General features: G+C 33.9%; 1 protein-coding gene across 1 annotated transcript; it reads left to right on the top strand.

Moving 5' to 3' along the window:
- The first annotated feature begins 7,799 nt into the window (after positions 1–7,799).
- On the top strand, positions 7,800–10,766 carry LOC105162899 (Ubiquitin-like superfamily protein). The gene is made up of 4 exons (XM_011081069.3): positions 7,800–8,010; positions 9,184–9,369; positions 9,583–9,622; positions 10,478–10,766. The coding sequence occupies exons 1-4, from the start codon at positions 7,969–7,971 to the stop codon at positions 10,555–10,557; spliced, it is 348 nt and encodes a 115-aa protein (XP_011079371.1). The 5' UTR covers positions 7,800–7,968; the 3' UTR covers positions 10,558–10,766.
- Positions 10,767–19,510: the final 8,744 nt, after the last annotated feature.

Genomic DNA, 19,510 nt, shown 5'->3' with positions numbered 1-19,510 from the left:
AAAGTTGCTGATGAACTTGCCGTTTGGCTAAGTTTTTACAGTTTTCTCTACAAAAGCAGGCAACCTCGTTTAGATATGTAAAGATGACTCTAAAGCAGCTGTTGCTCGGTTGATCTCTCCATAGCAGAAAGTAGCTTTGAACTGAATATATCCAGCAGCAATCTTTGAGTAAAACGATGAGGTCCCTCGGAGGCAATCTTTGATGTCTTTCATTGTGTCCTTTGTTTATTGAACCATCTTGAGCCGTCTTTAGCTTCTCAACTTTGCAATGCTCAGTATATAGCTTTGGCAAATCTTGAATTTCCCTGATTGCCTTCTCAGTCGTGTCCTTCATCCTTGTTACTTCCCATCACGGAATATATTTGAGGCGAATTTAGGACATTGACCATCTTATACTTGGCGTAGTAGTTATTCAGCGAAGGACATTTCCAAGGCTGGATGCAGATGGCAAGTTGGTTTGGGCTCCTCTATCAACATCTGACATGATCCTTGGTTACCACGTCTGGCTTCATATAAGCCTATTACACCTCCTATCCCTCATCTTGCCACTCTAAAGGCCTTAGATCTTATTAATCAGGATACTAATGATTGGAAGAGTGATTTAGTGTCTTCTACTTTGTGGCCTAAAGATCGCGATCTCGTTCTTGGAATACCTCTGAGAAAATTTGGTTGCAATGATACTCTTGTGTGGCTTTACTCATCTTATGGGATGTCTTTAGTTCGAACTGCTTACCATTTAGCAAGCTTTCGTGTTTCTAGTTCTAGTTGAAACTTCTTGCAGGATGAGACTAATAAATGGTAGCGAACATTATGGTAGACCAATGTCCCAAATAAAGTGAAAGTTTTTAGTTGGCGTGCTTGTTCTCCAGCAATCTTTAGCGCCGGTTAAACCAATCCCCTTTCTCTTGCCCTTTGTGTTATGATCCAAATGAAGACAACACTCACATTCTCGTTCACTACTATAGGATGTTAATCCGTCCTGGAACAGCTCAAAACTTAAAGCCCTATCCAACTATTACAACACAATATGGGTACAAAACCCTTAATATTATAGCCCAAAAAATTATACAATGTATAAAGAATAAACAGATCTTCAAATAATTTTACAAATCTATAAATGTAGAACAACAACAATAAGTATTTTGGGCTCAGAGGCCAGGTTCCGTGAAGAGTCTCCCACGGCCACTAAGGCCAGCAACCTCACTCACCAGTTGCAAGTTTATAACAGAAATAGTAACCCAGATCCACCAAGGACCAAAGCATAACCAACCAACACCACTTAGGTATTTTTACAGAAAAGGATCACAGAGTCGTTCAGGAAATTCTGAGATCTGGTAATGTTCTATTAAGTTAGAACAAACCAGAGAAGGGAGGAGATTTATAGTGGTCGAACATTAAAGACGAAGGCGGTGGAGAAATTCCAAGGCCATGGAATTCGGTGGTTTAGAGAAACAAGGAAGAGAGAGAAGAAATGAAGAAGACGAAGGGAAACATCGGCCGAGCAGAATGAGGAGTCAAGGGGGTGAAGTGATTAGGGTTAAGGTTACCAGCAATAAGTAATTAGGAAGCCAGTTTGGGTGAAGTGGGTCGGGTAACTGGGTCATGGGTTGGTGGACTGGGTTGCCATCCAGATAAGTCAGGAAATGGGCCATGGGTTTTGGGCCTATCAAAGAGGGTCATGGGCCATTTAATTCCAACATAAGGATCCAAGCCCATAACTGAATCCGGCATTCATCATAGCCAGGTTGCATTGGTGTACCTGCAAGAGAAGAAAATGATACAAATATGTATAGGTTAGAAATAAAGAATGTATGGGAATTATCCTAAGTTCAAAATTTTAAGGCATGTTTTCAACTCTTTTGTCCCTATATCTGCAGGGTTTTCTTCAACTTTAATTTTTTCTAGATTAATTATTTCCCTTCCTAGTATATCTCTAATGAAGTGATATCTAACATTGTTTTGTTCTGTCATGAAATATTGGATTTTTGCAGAGTTGGATAAAAGAGTACACTGTAACTTTTTGTTTCAAAAAAATAATTTCTTTAATCATACCGTCAAGCCAAATGGCTTCTTTAAAAGCCCATATGGTGGTTATGTATTCAGCTTTGGAGGTTGATAATGTAACAATATGTTATAGTTAAAATTTTCATCTTATGCATGCACCACAAAAAGTGAAAACGTAGGAGGTGGTAGACTTCCTACTATCTCTATCATATACATAATTAGAATCTACACAACCAATCAAATTTGCACCTTTAGCACATTTAGAAAAGGATATGCCAGAATTAACAGACCTATTCAAATATCTAAGCAACCATTTAAAGGCTTCCCACTGGGGAACACCAGCATTAGACATATACCTACTAAGACAACTAATAGCATAAGCATTGTCTGGACGGATGCTTACCATGAGATACATAATGGAACCAATGGCATTTAATCAAGGAATTTTATCCATTTTTTCCTTTTTAATTTTAGTTTTAGAGCACTGTTTCTTACTTAATTGAAAATGTGCAGCCAAAGGTACATAAGTAGGTTTGGATTTGGGCATAGAGAATTTTCTAACATAGATTTCACATATGAGCTTTGATTTAGAAAAATTGTGGAATTACTCTGTCTCTATCAATAATCATACCTAGAATTTTCTTAACATCTCCTTGGTCTTTCATTTCAAAGTTTTTACACAAATTATTTTGTAGGTTTTTGATATGTTAAAACTAGGAATTGCAATTAATATATCATCTACATATAAAAGAAGAAACACAGGAACATTATGGTCATATTTTAAATAAAGACAATGATCATAATTACTTTTTTTGAAATTTAAAGAGTGCATGAACAAATCAAATTTTATTCCACTGCCTAGGTAATTGTTTCAATCCATATAAAGATTTTTTCAGTAAACAAACATGATCTGGTTTAGATTTATTAATGAAACCAGTGGGTTGCTGCATATAAATCTATTCTTCTATATCACCATGCAAGAAGGCAGTTTTGAAATCCAATTGTTTAAGATTTCAATCATAATGAGCAGTAAGAGCAAGCATAATTCTCACAGTAATAAATTTCACAATAGGTGAAAAAAATTTAGAATAATCAACACCTTCTTTCTGGTGAATCCTTTCGCTACAAGTCATGCTTTAAAACAATTTGAATTTTTTCCTGTTTTATTTTGAAAATCCATTTACAGTCTACCACAGAACAACTTTTTAGGCTTAGGTACAAGAATCTAGGTTTTATTATCACATAGTGATTTCATTTCTTCTTTCATAGCATTCAACCAATGCTTGGAGTTTTCATATTCTAAGGCTTCTTCAACTGTACTTGGTTCACAATTTTCAACACTAAGAGCAACATGTAAATCTTTGTACCTAGAAAGGATCCTAGATTCACGTTTATCTCTATCCCTAGCCAATTGGTAGTGTTATAAACCATTTTCTAAATCATGAGTCTCAGAAGATTCAGTATTATCATGAAAAGGTTCATTGTTTTAATCTGGAATTTGTTGATTTAGTTGATTTTCTTCTTCTAACCTTCCCCCTATTGGTTATCCTCACGTAATACCTCCACCTTATTAAAGATGGGTTCTATATCAAGTTCTTTTTCTTTCTTATTTAAATCAAGGCATGGCATTTCAGATTCATTGAAAACAACATCTCTACTTATAACAACTTTAAATCCTAGTTAGTTTTTAATCCATAACCTATACCCTTTTACTCCTTGAGGATAACCAATAAAAATATATTTTTGGGAACGGGATCAAGTTTATCAAAATTTTGAAGCACAAAAGCAGAACAACCAAAAACACGCAAGGAAGAAATATCAACTTCTTTAGCAGACCACATATATTCAGGAACTTTACCAGATAAAGGTACAAAAGGAGACCTATTAATTAAATATGCGATAGTTAACACGGCCTCACCCCAAAAAGATTTGGATAAACTAGAATTCACTAGCATGCATCTAACTTTGTTTGATAAAGTTCTGTTCATGCATGCAGCAATACCATTTTGCTGAGGGGTATAAGGATTTGCCTTATGCCTTTTAATTCTACATTCATCACAAAGATTAGAAAATTTTTTATTACAAAATTTCGAACCATTTTCAGTTCGTAAGGCTTTTAATTTTTTTCCAGTTTAGTTTTCAACTAAAATTTTCTATCTCTTAAACTTATCAAATGCATCCGATTTATGTATCATCAAGAAAATAAAGACCTTTCTAGAATAATTATCTATTATAAACAGAAAGCACTTATTGCCACCATGAGTAGCAATATTAGCTGGTCCCCCGACATCCACATGTACATAATCAAGAATGCAGGATGAAGTTGAAGGGGTTGGGGAAGAGGATGTAGGAAAATGTACTTTGTGTTGTTTACCCAATACACATTCATTACAAAACTTCATTTTTTCAAGTTTGGCAGTTACTACTCCTTCTTTCTTAAGTAGTTCTAGTCCTTTATAATTGATATGACCTAACCTTTTATGCCATAGACTAGTTTTATCATTTTCAGAATTAATGTAGCAAGAACATCATAATTTACAGTACATATATAAAGGTTTCTTTTCTTTTCAGCTTTAACAGCAATTAAGGAACCTTTCATTATTTTCATTATTCCTTTTCCCCATCTACCCTCAAACCCTTCTTCCTCAATGGTAGAGCATGAAAGCAGATTATGACTCAAGTTAGGAACATGGCTGACATTCTTTAAGGTTAACTTATAACCATTTTGAAAAGTTAAACAGATTTCACCAAGACCTTTAACTTCACAAAGTTTTTCATAGCCATTGACACAAAACCACCACTTTCAAACTTATAATTAGTAAAAATTTCTTTAAAAAGACTTAAGTGAAAAGTACAACCTGAATCAATCAACCATTCATTCATTTTTAAAGGAGACTGTACTGCATTTACATCACACACCATGAAAACTTCACTGAAATTTTCTTCAGTAACAATATTAGCATTTTCTTTATTGTATTATCTCTATTTTCCCTTTCAGGTTTTCTGCAATCTTTATGCAGTGTCCCTTTCCCCCACAATTATAACATCTTCTTTCTTTAACTTTTTCATTTCTATTGTTATCATCCCTAGTTCTGGACCTAGATTTCCTTCTAGTTTTGCTTCTACTTCTTCCTCTACTATATTTTCTGAATTTAAATCTAAATTTCTATTTCTAGTTCTTCCTCTTACATAGTTTACTTTATTCTGGCTTTGACTAGGCTCATTAGTTTTAAGATCCATTTCTTACTTTTTAGGCCATTAATTACAGTGCCTCAATTTACATTATCTCTATCATATTTTATTGCTGCTTTTACATCACTATAAGCTTCTAGGATAGCATTTAATAACACAATTGGTGAATAATCATCTATATTTTTATCACCAGTTAGTTTTATGTCTTGAATTAGTTTTGTAAAGTCATCAAGATTTTCTTCAATATTTTTCAACAAATCTAATTTATAACGAAAAAAATTTTCAAGCCGAAACAATTTACTTGACAAAGAGGTTTCTGTATAGAGTTCTTCTAGCTTATTCCATAAATCTTTTGCAATTTCTTGTTTTCCTACTTTTCTAAGAACAGTATCAGACAAATTTAAAAATTATAGAAGAATATACATATTCATCATTTTCAAGTTTCTTTTCATTAGAAACACCTTCAGCATATTTACCATCAATTGCTTTGAAAATCTTTGTTGTATTAAAATGCCTTTCATTTTCTGTTGCCATATTGAAAAATTAATTTTTCCATCAAACGGTTGTAAATTATAACCGGCCATTTTTATTAAAATATATAATAGAGATAATAGACCAACAAAATTATCAGAGAACAACAAATTAGCAGAGTGCATTAACAATTTCCACAAAATAATAGATAATGGGGATCCCAAGTTATCACTCAATCCGGATACCCATCAGCCACAAGGGCCCCGACTAGGTGAGTAAATAATGAGGATATTGGTCTCGGTTTAAAGGAACAATAATATATAACAACAGATTATAATAGATATAATTTCACTAAAATTTAAGCAGTAACCAGAAAATGTAATAGATCTAAGAGATAGGCATAGGAAGCGATTACCGTGTCTGTGCCAAAGCCAGAGCATACGGCTCTGATACCACTGTAGTGAGTTAATCCCTCCAAGAACAGCCTAGAACTTAAAACCCTATCCAACTATTACAACACAATGGGTACAAAACCCTTAATATTACAGCCTAAAAAATTATACAACAATATAAAGAATAAACAGATCTTTAAATAATTGTACAGATCTATAAATATAAGAACAACAACAGTAAGTATTTTGGGCTCAGAGGCCAAATTCGGCGAAGGTCTCCCACGGCCACTAAGGCGGGCAACCTCATTCACTAGTTGCAAGTTTTTATATAAACAGTAATCCAGATCAACCAAGGACCAAAGCACAACCAACCAACACCACTTAAGTATTTTTACAGAAAAGGATCATAGAGTCGTTCACAAAGAACAGAGGGAATTTTGAGGTTCTAGTATTGTTCTATTAAGTTAGGACAAACCAAAAAAGGGAGGAGATTTATAGTGGTCGAACATTAAAGTCGAATGGAGAAATTTCGAGGCCATGGAAATCAGTGGTTTAGAGAAACAAGGAAGAGAGAGAGAAGAGATGAAGAAAATGAAGGGAAACAACGGCCGAACAGAATGAGGAATCAGGGGGTGAAGTGATTAGGGTTAGGGTTACCAACAATAAGTAAATAGGAAGGCAGGTTGGGTAAAGTGGGTCGGGTAACAGGGTTGATGGATTGGGTTGCCATCTAGATGAGTGAGGAAGTGGGCCATGGGTTTTGGGCCTACCAAAGAACAGTCATGGGCCATTTAATTCCAACAACTACCCCTTCTCGCGACAGGTTTGGGGAACTTCTAATCTTCCTCGGCATGTAATTTTTTATGTTCAATTTGATACTCTATCCTAGATGAACAGTGTTACAATCTCACTGTCAACCCCAGATTTTCAGCTCTTTCTCATCATTTGCTAGGCTATTTGGTGGTCTCGCAACTCCAAACTTGATGACGAACCTCATATGGCTACTCATGAAGTTATTCTCTTTGCTCGTTGTCATTTGGAAGCTTATATACGTCAAATTAACAGCTCCCAACGCCCGCCTCCACCAAGGTGCTCAACTCGATGGTTGCGTCCTGCCGCTGGCTCTATCAAGATTAATTTTGATGGTGCATCCTCGAATCATGGTTCAGCTATTGGAATTGGAATGATTGCTAGGAACTCCAACAGAACAACTTGTTCATGGCTTGCTCATAGACTTCCTCGACAAGCCCCTCCAGACCTGGTGGAAGCATTTGCCGCATAGGAAGCAACACTTCTTGCCTTAAGACGAGGATGGAGATTTATTTGTATCGAAGATGATTGTGCGTCCTTGATTTCTAGAATGAACTCTTCAGCTAGTTGGGTTGACTGTTTATGATATTATTAGGTCCTTTCGATCTATTTTCTCTGCTTACGTTTATGGTAGTTGCACATTCTCTAGCAAAGTTTTCCTCTTCCCGCTCGACAGTTTCTTTTCTCTGATTTTTATGATTAAATAAAATCATATCTTAACATTTTTTAATTTTACAACTTTTTTTCTTTCTTTCATGAATACATTATCCTCTCTTATTTTTAAATTATATATGTATATAATATATTTAATAAATAATTAATATTATAAAGTTTAACTTTAAAAATTCAAACACACGCATCGAATGTAGCAAACGAGGCCAATCGATAAAAGAAAATTGAGTACCTACACAAAATTTTTGCATCAGGAAGTTCTACACTTCTTAGCCTTCATTTTGACCAATGGAAACTTTACGAGTCCGTTGCATCACTCTCCTTATGGCTTTATAATAATAGACTTTCAAGATTCAATTCAACTCACAGAATCACAATTTGCACTCGCTTTCTTCACCACCACAGCCCTAGCAAATCTTCTGGCAGTATGTCGCAGCCGTCGCGTCCCAAGAGCCCCGATGATCAAACTGTATGCTTTCTTGGAACTTCGAATTTTTTTATTTATTATGTTCTTGTTATTCTGAATTTGGAGATAAATTTGTGCCGGATGTTATGTTCATTTGGGGTTGTTGAAGTTTACTGATTTTTCACTGGAACCAGTATATAGTGTGGAAATTCGAGTGGCCCCATCAGAGTTTTTCACCTCAAGTTTGCAGTTTCTGTTGTTAATTATGAGCAAGAGTTGTTGTATGCTTGTACAATTGCGTGTATTCCATCTTAATCGATCTTAAATTCAAAGATCTAGTAGAGTTAATAGACCAGGAGAACTAAGGGCAGTGATGAATATGTGCCCACTTGAAATCCATGAGATTTGGGTATTCTTGTGAGAATTATATTTTACACATTTTGGAGTAAATGGAGTGATGAGTTTGTCGTTTTAGAATGTCGTTCATGGTTAACTCTTTGGAGTAAAGATACACTATGGATGAATGTAGAATGTGTGACTAATTGTCTACTTTATGTTCAGGAAGGATTACGAACTGTTTGGGCCACATTTATGTTGCTCCTACTTGGTAGCGTGTTTGTCCTGCTGCAGCTAATTTGTTCTGTTTAAGTTATAGCTGTCTTAAGTGTTTGAATGGCAGAGAAATCGAATGAGAGTGTTTATTTTGTCATACTGTGAGTGGAGTTTCAGTGCTTCAGAGCATTCGTTTGAACTTTATCATAAGTTACTTTTTGAACTGTCTGTCTCTGGTAATAGATATATTTTTTTCTGGTTTCAGGACATAATACTTTATTAGATTTTAAGCATCAATCGAAGTCTCTCCATGATTGTTCTGTTATACAGCATCATGCAAGTACAAAATAGTTTAGTGATGCTTTCATATATTTGATAAAGATGTTGGATGGTGAATGTAGAGAAGATGATGATATTCTTTTTCCTGCATGTGTGATGTAAGTGCTTGAAGGTTGCTTGTCTGTTTCTTTCGTAATATTTTAGATTTCCTACCAAAAACTATTTGAGTTTTTATTGTTGGCCTCATTGTTGTTTGATTTATGAGGGAGGCTAATGTTTTTATTATGTTATGTGAATTCACGGAAGATGTTACAAAAAGTTATTATGTAAACTTATGTTTTAATCAGTTGCTGCAGTGCTGAAACAAGCTAACTGTGCGGGTCTTTTGATTAATTTATTACACAGGCAATGTATATTCGTGTAAAGCGTAACAAGACAACTTACTTTCTGCAATGTGTGCCAAGTGAGACAATTCTACAAATTAAGGAGAAGTTGCAAGAACTCATTGATCAACCAGTCAATGATCAACGTTTGATATTAATGCCAAATCGGGAAGTATTAGATGATTCAAAATCACTGGCGGATCAGAAGGTTTTGTTTCATTATTGGTTATAAGTAAAACCAAAATAAAAGACATTGCTGCATGCGTTCTTCTGTTCAGATAGTTAGTTCTCTTATATTGTCGATCAGATAATCAGTTAGGGGCTTGTGACTTTCTCCTGATGTTGTAAATGTTATGATACTCATTTCCGTGCATTGGCCATGAATCTAACTAAATCCACTATTTATGCTGTGACTTTTCAGGTTGAAAATGATGCTGTTGTTGCGCTGACCTTGAGAAAAGGTTGTATAACCATCCATTCCAAGTTAAATATACAACTGATATCTCTCTGGTTGGCAAAATCTCTTATATTATCATCGTATATATGCCTTCAGTTTGTGTTTCTCCTTGAGCATCATAACTGGATTTAGTCCTATTCAAGTGGACTATATGGAATTCTTTATTGTTTTCATTTGCGAAAATGGATTACCATTGAAATGAATGTGTTTTAATTGAAAATGGAAGTCGAACATTGTCCATCTCGTTATGTGGATGAAAAGTCCTTAGGGTGGCCTAAAATGATTACACGAAGATATTTTCTGTTTCCTGGCTTCCCAGTGAGCTAGTATTGTCAAAAAGAATACTTTGAGCTTTGGCTTTACTTGGAACTTGTGGTTAATATTGAACTTGATGTGCATTGGAAGTGAGAATGACAAAATCATCTTAATTAGACCAATATGACGTCACAGTTCATGTTTGCACACTGCTGTCCTAAGCTGGACGGATTTTGGAGGCTTTCTATGCGTAATTCTGTGTTCTCATTTCCTTAAGAAGTTTACAGAACTGTGTGGTGCCATTAGCCTGTGCCGACAGTGAAATGAAAGCTGCCTATAATTTATCGTGTTTTGCTGATATCCTTGCTACTTCTCCCCCTTCTTTTCCATTTTCTTGGTGGGAATTTCTTTCCATTGATTTAGGGAGCAGTTTCTGTCTAAAGTAATGCCTGATCTCATGCGAAAAGAGAGAATAGACATTCTCTTTTCCCAGAACTGAAAGAAGTGAAATATATATGTTTACATTGTTAAAAGTTTATTTTTCACAATCTTTGCCCAAATTGTTGGTAGCTCTGATGGACTCTTTCCTATATATCACATTCAGATGATAATGAATTCGAAGAGGTGAACATCGTCAGGCCAAATGATTTTTACCAATCCCGGGAGACGGATGGTGGCTTCTAATGCTCAACTCTTGGAAACACATTAATTATCAGTAGTCGTGTCGTTTATGTTACTCAACACTATGAGCTCCATCTTTTGATTTGATAACATGAGAGTTGTCGATCTTTATGTACGGATGATGCCCTTTACTGAATTTTCAGTTCCATTGCAGCTGTACTGATGAAATTCCTCCTCGTGAAATTCCATATGCTATCATTCCAAGTTGTGAACTTATGTATTACTTATTGATGCTATAATCTATCTAGCTAATATGTCACTTAACTAGTTTAGACACCATCTATGAAAGTCTACATGCATAATTAACAACCATGATACATCAGGATCTTCACTTGTTTTGTTCAGACTTCAGACCCACCATAAGTTCACAAACAGAAGTATGAGAACAAATGAAATTGAAACAAGATAGCTTCAAGTCAAGTATATTACAAGTCTAAGATCAAAATTACATGATCATGATATCATACAAGAATTGTAAATCTTCGTCCATCAAGGGTTCGTCAACACCGTCAAAGAATCTTGGGGCAATGGATTGGTACTATGACTAGTTTCAGGAGCTGATGAAAAGATCTGTTGCTCATGCTTCTTCTAGTGTTGGAATAGATTGATTTTGTGTGTATCTTGCTCCATCGCAGTTTCGTCTATATTTTTTGTTGTGGTTGTGGATTCTGCATAGCACGATCTCATCTGACAGCTGCAGAAATATATAGCAATGACTTCGATCAGTGATAATGAAACAAACAAAAGGTACAATCCAAGTAATTAGTTTCCAGCAAAAAGAATCGAATATACGTATTAACATCTAATAGTCCATAGACAAACAGTCTATTCCATTGCATTGTGAATCAATGATATAAATAAATCCCTTGAAAATTTGCTTGAATCTTCATACAATTCAAAGAAACTAAGAAGTAAACACTAAACAATTAATCATATTGTTACAAAAATAAAGTACTTTTAACCTCATCATACATCGAAAGAAAACACAAACAAATACGCACCCTATTAATGTTTTCGGCTGCATCGACCAACTTTGGCAGATGTTTCAGTTTGTTCTCATGCATGATCCAATCGGTCTTCTTGACAGTACTGACAGGAGATTTGTGCTTGTGGTAAACCAATGTCTTCCGATATCCAACTACTTCACCGTTGTGTTTGATGGGCCTGTCTCCGCTAGTCGCCTTCCAATGTCCGTATGGAGTTGTTCAGACTACTCTTGTGCCTCATGGGGCAATGGATTGTAGTGATCATTGGTGCAATGACTCTCATGAAATATATCTTCACTAGATTCAGGCAACTGCATTCTAACGGAAGTCGGAAATTGATGGTTGGAGTGATTGTTTGACCCTCATAAGGAGCAGTTGACGGAATAAGGGACTGGGATGATCTTCTTCTATTGTTGGAACTAATTGGTTCGATTGATTTTGTTTACTTCTTGCTCCACCGCTGTTTTGTCCAGTTCTTATTTCATCGTTATTCAATCAATGCTTTTGTTGTGGTTGTGGATTCTATATAAGACGATAACATCCTACATTTATAAAATATATAAGAATATAATCAGATATAATAAACTGAATGCAAATGGACAATTCCAAATATTTTCAATGTAACGAATCAAATATTCCTATCAACATCTATTAGTCCACAAGAAACATCCATTGCATTTGCATTGAAATGGATATGAATGAATAATATCAAGTGCCTTCAAAATTATACTTAAGTCTTTTATTCGAGCTTAGTGTCACAGGCTTGGACTTCCCTACCAATACCGTGAACACTTTCTCACAATATCGATCTTGATTCCTTCTTGCTAGTTTAAACACTGACTTGCCAAGCAAAGATAGATGGAACTAGTTAGAACTTGAAGAAACCTTATATTACATTTTAGAGCTTTACAAGGGAGCTTGTGAAGTGGTAACAAACGAGCTCTAACGCCTATTTATACTACTCCACCTCCTCAATGGACGGTTGAGATTTATTTAATCCAATGGCTAGACACCTATATATGCCTGTAGGATCTTACAATTACTATGTCTCTTAAGCCTTCGTCTACAAGATTTTCAGTCTTCCATGTTTTTTTCAGGACCTTTTTAAAAGTTCCAAATGCTTCAAATTACAAGCTTCTAGAACATTTCGCAAGTTTCTAACAACTTCTCGAATATTTCAAAAATCTCTATCGTCTATTTGGAATTTCTTCAAATTTGTATGCCAAATTATTGGTACATACAGCTCTAAAAATACCACATCACAAATTCAATTTCGCAATACCAAAAGGAAACAATTTCAGATGTCAAGAATTTCTGCAGTTTGTTTGATTTGTACATAATTCAACTTATTCAAGCAAATCTCGAAGGCCCTTTTCCGTTGTGGAACCGAATGTTTGTTATGGACTAATAGATGTTGATATATTTGATACTTTATGCTGGAAATTACTTCGAATGGTTCCCCTTCTTTGTATTACATACATGTCTATGTAGTGGTGTGATGATATACACCACAGCTAGAAGAAAAGCCACAGATTGAAATTGATGAAGTTCTATTTCTGAGTAATCATTATACAATCCAAGGTTAGGACAATTTATTGATGGAGGGGATTCTTCTTATGATTTTGATGAATTAATAATGAATTAAGACATGGAATTCTTGTCTTAGCTTATACTGAACATGACTTTTTGATCTTGGATGTTGTAATATCTATCTCATTTCATTTTCTGTAGAAATTTGGTTTTAGGGTTATCTGGACTAGTTGCCCTCCAGTCATAATTATATATATCCTTATTTTTAATTTTTTCCTTTTTCCATTTTCTTCCTCTATGAAATTAATAACACGGTGTTCAAAGCGTAATTATTAATAATGTAAGGAATAATCAACTTTTACAATATATGGATGTGAGCAAAAAATACTTATTTTTATGGTTCAATTTGAGATTTTTGGGTCTTCGTTTGCAAGGTCTAAAACGTGTACATGCAAAGAAATCGTTAGCATCCTGACGCTTAAGTACTTGAATAAAGGAGTCAAGAATAATAAAGTAATAACACAGTAAAATTATAGTAGAGTGTTGAATTTCACATTTATCGATGTACTTGAAAATTACTCCTCTTGGATGAGGGAGTTTAATATTCATAGATAGCTTCCCCCAACTGTGGGGATAAGGCCACACCTCCACGGATTGGGGGAAAGAACTATCCTTTGGCCGTCAAAATCCACTATTTTTAGGGAGGCCTTCTATGGATAAGGCCAGCTCTTACGAATATGCATGTCCTCTGCGAATGAGTGTATCCTCCGTCAATAAGAGTACTCTCGAATCCTTATTGAGGTAGTCGAGGGGACGTTTTCCCGCAACCAGAACCTCAAAGTCCTCGGTTTGCATAGTTGGAGGTGCCATATATACGCTCCTACTGAGATGGTTGACGCCACACCAGCCATATAGGACATCTTTCTAACATGGGCTGATACTGAAACCACCAGGGCGACGTCCAAAGGTTCATGGGCCTGGTCGTGGTTAGGACTTCATGCTGGTCAAGCAACCTTGAGCTTGCAGCAAGACTAAGCATTCTTCATCCTCGAGCTGGATCATTTGGACCCCTATCTAGATTAATCGATTTTTAAGAGCCCCAAACATCCATCTAACTATTTAAATAAAAAGATACCTCTAAACATAATGAGATGGAGTATTCCTTTAAGCCAAAACAATAATAATAATAATAATACTAAAAATTAATTATTCCAATACCTTTTTATATGGCAAAGAATGAGTTCAAAGGGGTTAAAGACACAAGAAAAAACATATGTGGCCTCCAAAGAATCAAAGCCCCACATGAAATTGGGATTTCCTAACAATATTTTTTTGGTCTCGACCGTCAAATATTGTGACAAGTAGATAATAGCAAGAGGGGTGGAAAAGAAAGAGTTGGGGGAGAACATGTTGTATATTAATTGGTTTTTGTCATCACCATATTATGGGCACATGACTCTCCCCATCATTTGCCTTTTGCCCCTCCACTCCCTCTCTATCCATTGCTTTCTTCCAATACTACTCCCACCAAACACCATTTTACTTTTAATTTCTCTAAATTACAACCCGGTCCTCCAAAATTTGTCTTATTTAAAAAATTATAAATATCTCTTGATATTAACGATGGTCTAACAATATCGAGGTACGTTAAATTTCAGAAGGATACTTGTAATTTTTCAAATAATGAGGAGGTATTTGTAATTATAATAAATTTAAAAATTTACGCTTTTAATTATTGTTAAAAATATTAGTTAATAAGGGAATTAGAGAAATATCAACGTAATTATGTTTCACTCGACCATTAGATTCATTAATCAAATTTATGTTCTAAAACACATGTGTAGTACTACAGTTTGAAACCATTTTTTTCTAGTTAGAACAATGTTGTATGTGGTAATCCTTTTTAATATATAAAAAAACATTATATTATTTATAAATATTTTACAACATGACGTGTATATATTAAGTTTAGTATGGACTATAAAACTATTTTGCAATAGAAAAATGGGTTAAGTACAATTTACCCACTTGTTAATGAAAAAGTACAAAAAAGTCCCAGTGAAGGGGAGTAAATTGCGTCATTTTTAATGTCACAGGGGAATAAATTGCACTTTATTTTTTCACAGGGGTTGTTTTGCACTTTTTCATTAACATAGGAGGGTAAATTGCACTTTATTTTTTCACAGGGGCTTTTTTGCACTTTTTCATTAACATAGAGGGGTAACTTGTATTTAACGCATAGAAAAACTCTACTGGTAACACCAGTTTGAAATTTTTATTACAAAATAGTTTTATGTTTCTCGTATTTCCTTTCATCTAAGCCACATATATAAATTCACATGAAATTACACTTTTTATTTGATTCACAGAGTAAAAATTACTTGAGCTTGGACTAGATTAAGTTCTCAAGGTCTTCCAGATCCAGAATCACATACAAAAGCCTCCCAAGTGTCATGCAAGACAAAGTTCAGTAAGAACAATACCGGGAAGGCCATGGTTGCAGTCATTCTAGACTATTTAAAGGTCTCAATCTGGAGAGTAAATAAGGCAACAAAAGTTGCACCTAATGCATGAAAGGCGTGTATTTACAGACACGGTTAAATTCACTTGAACCATTGGTACAGTCTTGCTCAGACGATTGAAGTGAGTCTGTACATACCCATGTTTGGGTTGGGTTGACCGGGTTATTATTTATACGGACTCTAAGGCCTTAATATAGAACAAGATGTGGATACATTTTGAGAGTGTTTCAATAGGTGGAGTTCGAGATATAGTGCTTTAGTTACATGTCATTTCGATCATCTTGTCGAGGAGAACTCAATCCGAGACCATCATTCATTGCGATATTCTGTCGTTTCGGCCACTATTTATGTGTTTCTTTGATTTTTTTTATGTTTTTCTGCTGATTTTAGTTAATTTTCATATTTTTTTTTATAATTATCATTTGAGCATGATAGTTTACCAAAGTATTTACTATATCTTATTGTATTTTTCAAGGCCAAACTTGATGGGCTTCTAAAATATTAGAGACATGTTCCTCTTTATTCTTTAATATCGATTGCACCCGTTCAATTAAAACTGTTCAGATATTAAATTATACTTAAGAAAGGTACTTTGATAGAATTTTCTCCTTTTTTTAGCCCTTTAAATATGAACATGATCATCATGTTAACACCGTAGATTGTCATAAAATACATATATTATATATATATATATATATTATTATTATTATTCCTTCCAATTCGGCGCTATCACATTAAAATACAAGGACAACCTTTTCCTCATCTTTAATGTAATAAGTCATCATATTTTACTTAGGGAACGGACAATGTGAAGTATGTTGCTAGTAAGAGAATGCGACTTTAATAATGTAATGAGCTGTGCATTAATTATTATAAGTCCCAACCTAATCTAATCTAATCTAATTCCAACTTTCCAAAGTGTCATTTTTTACTATAATGTCTTAAATTATGAGGTGGTTGGGGTTCAAATGATAGCATACATGTGCAATGTGCCTTTCATAACATAGAAGCAAAAGCAAAGCAAAGTCGCATTTTGGTGAAGATTTAATTAGACAAAGGCATGCTAAAATCTATTCGGTGAGTAGGGACGACTATGGTCCACAGCTTGCATGCGATTTCTCTTCATCATAACATGGGCCTGCAGTTTTGGAAAATCTTTCCTTTTTTGGCCAAGAATTGGGATTATTACAGTTTTGATTTCTAAGAAATTATATCAATTATTCTATTTTATTTTTTAAATAATAGGTCTGAAAATTAAATTTAAATTATCCGTTGTTCGATTAAAATTTGATCTATAAAAACTCAATTATCTAAACTCGATATGTTAAACTTATTAAATAATAATCAAACTTGAACAATAAATTTTTTTTTGGTAAACTTTCGAGTTCTGTTATATTTGTCCAAAAACAATAAAATATACTTAAAAGTATTATACTGCTCGAGCTAGACTCGTGTTTGATTTTATTAAAGCTCGATTAGATCAATAATCATACCAAATTCAAATACAATTTTTGAAACTCGATAATATGAACACTTGAACATGTGTTCGGCTCGATTTATAATCACCACTTACACATATTGTCCGTAAACATGCACTTTTCTTTTACTGTTTTGGTCGTTTGTGTCAATTGACCATTAAATCTGATTGAAAAATCACGTGCCAAGCACGTGGGACTAAAAATGAGGCACAAAGAAGAAAAAAGGGTAAATTACACGGGACTCCTTGAGATTTGCATATCTGTAAATACCTCCTTATCGTTTGAAAAATTACAAATACCCTCCTGAAATTACTAATATCTTAATAAATACCCCATATAACGAGCTATCACAAGAGATTATTTGTTAGGGTATTTGTAATTTCAAAAAAATATTTATAATTTTTCAAGTTACGAGAAGTACCATTTGTAATTTACCCTAACCAAATGAGCAAAAATTATACATTGAGATTTTTTATTGACCATTTTAAAAAATAAATAAATAAAATGTAAAGAGACTGAAATCAAGTAAGTGGTATTATTTACGGACTAAGGGTGTAATTCAAAAACTATATATAGTGCTATATATATTTAGTGAATGATATGATAGTTTATAATTAAAAAGGTAATTTGGGTGGTAAATCATTTCATTTAATTCTGATTCAATAGTTCATAACTCATTTCACACTAGAAAAAAAAAAATTAATATCGGCTACAATTTTAATAGTTATGGACTAAAAATCATGATAAATTATTTTTATTGATCACGGTTAAATAAAATCGATGCAAAAATATAATTTTTTTCCACCAAGAAAAAGCTATTTGTCATGGCTAAGAGCCATGGTAAAAATATTTGACATCGCTCAATTATTTTAGTCACCCTCGCAGATACCACGGCCAACAACCGTTGCATGGTCGTGGTCAAATACTATTTGCTACGACTATTTTATTTTTAACCATAGCAATTAACCATAGTTAAATATTATATTTTTTGTAACATCAATACGCATGCTTACGTCGTCAATCTTCAAACAAGAATTTTGAGACGGGTATATGCTCATACTCTCACAAACGGTGTCAAATGATGTGGTTAGCGTATGATATTGTTCGTTCCAATTTCGTATGAGTGTCATAGTTTTGGTTTTAGAAGATATCTCTTAAAGAAGAAGGTCATAAAATTTATAAGTCGCTCACACTATTGATTGGTATTTAATTTTTGAATGCATGACAAATAAAGGCGAAGAACGAAATTACAGACATCCTAAGACCAGACCGCTTCCATATGAATAATTCACATCCTCCTCTTAAATCAGTTTTTTGTTCCACATCAATCATACTGATTCATAATTTTTTATATAAAATTTAATTTATTACGTTATTTAATATATTTAAATTTATAAACTAATTCAACATATTGATATTTTCAAATCAATAAAAATATTCAAAAGAAACAAAAAAGTAAGAAGCTATTAAAAATAGTATATATACACATTCATCATATTTGAAACCATAATTTTTGAATTTCTAACTCGGGCATTTATATATATATATATATATATGTATATATAATTGTATAATTGGGTAATTTACAGCTACTCTTTTTGTCTCTTTATTTTTTTGAATAATTACAAATACCCTATCTGATGTTTGATGAAATTATGTAATATTTGGATGAAGATACGAAATTATCAATTTCTCCTTTCATTGTAATTTTTTTTTCCGAAAAAAATTAAAAAAAAAACTATAAGAAAATTGAACGAGGTGCATGAAAAATTATACAAAAAAAAAAAAAATTACCCACTTACTCCATAAAAATATCATAAAATTTTAAAAAATAAGTAAAATTATAATCCATAGTCCACAAGAACATTTTGATCCGTTTATCATAAAAAAAATGAATAAAAATCTGGTGGAGACTAATGAATTAGGGCAATATATTGTTAGACAATCGTTAAATTAGGAGAGTATGAATAATTTTTCAAATAATAAAAAATATTTATAATTATATTAAATTCCAAAAGAACTCGGCATAATTTACCAATATATAATATTCAAGTTTAATCCAGGTCAAAAATTAATTGCTAATATTTTTTTCATAAGGAATAATCTGCAATATCACGTGAAATTACTTGCATTTTTTCCGTATAATATTGATACGAGGGCTGATGGTGAGGCACTATAGATGTTGGGGAGGGATAGAGTGCAGTGAACCTGAAAACAAGAGATGGCCCGCCTTCCCAACATCAATTCTGGGATTTGTTTGCATATGTTGTAAGAGACAACGTACACTGATCTGTATCTTCATACACACACACACCCCCACACTGACACATACAAACTCACACCTTTTGCTGCTAAATCGTTCGACAAACCCTCGCACAAAGAGAATTACTTCTCAAATCACTGCTCGCAATTTGATGTTGACCCAATTGAATCAGGAGTC

The sequence above is a fragment of the Sesamum indicum genome, linkage group LG5, assembly GCF_026168435.1.
Source record: "Sesamum indicum cultivar Baizhima isolate 11 linkage group LG5, ASM2616843v1, whole genome shotgun sequence".
Lineage (NCBI taxonomy): Eukaryota > Viridiplantae > Streptophyta > Magnoliopsida > Lamiales > Pedaliaceae > Sesamum > Sesamum indicum.
The sequence above is the reverse complement of the archived record's forward strand: the minus strand, read 5'-3'. Positions and strand labels throughout refer to the sequence as shown.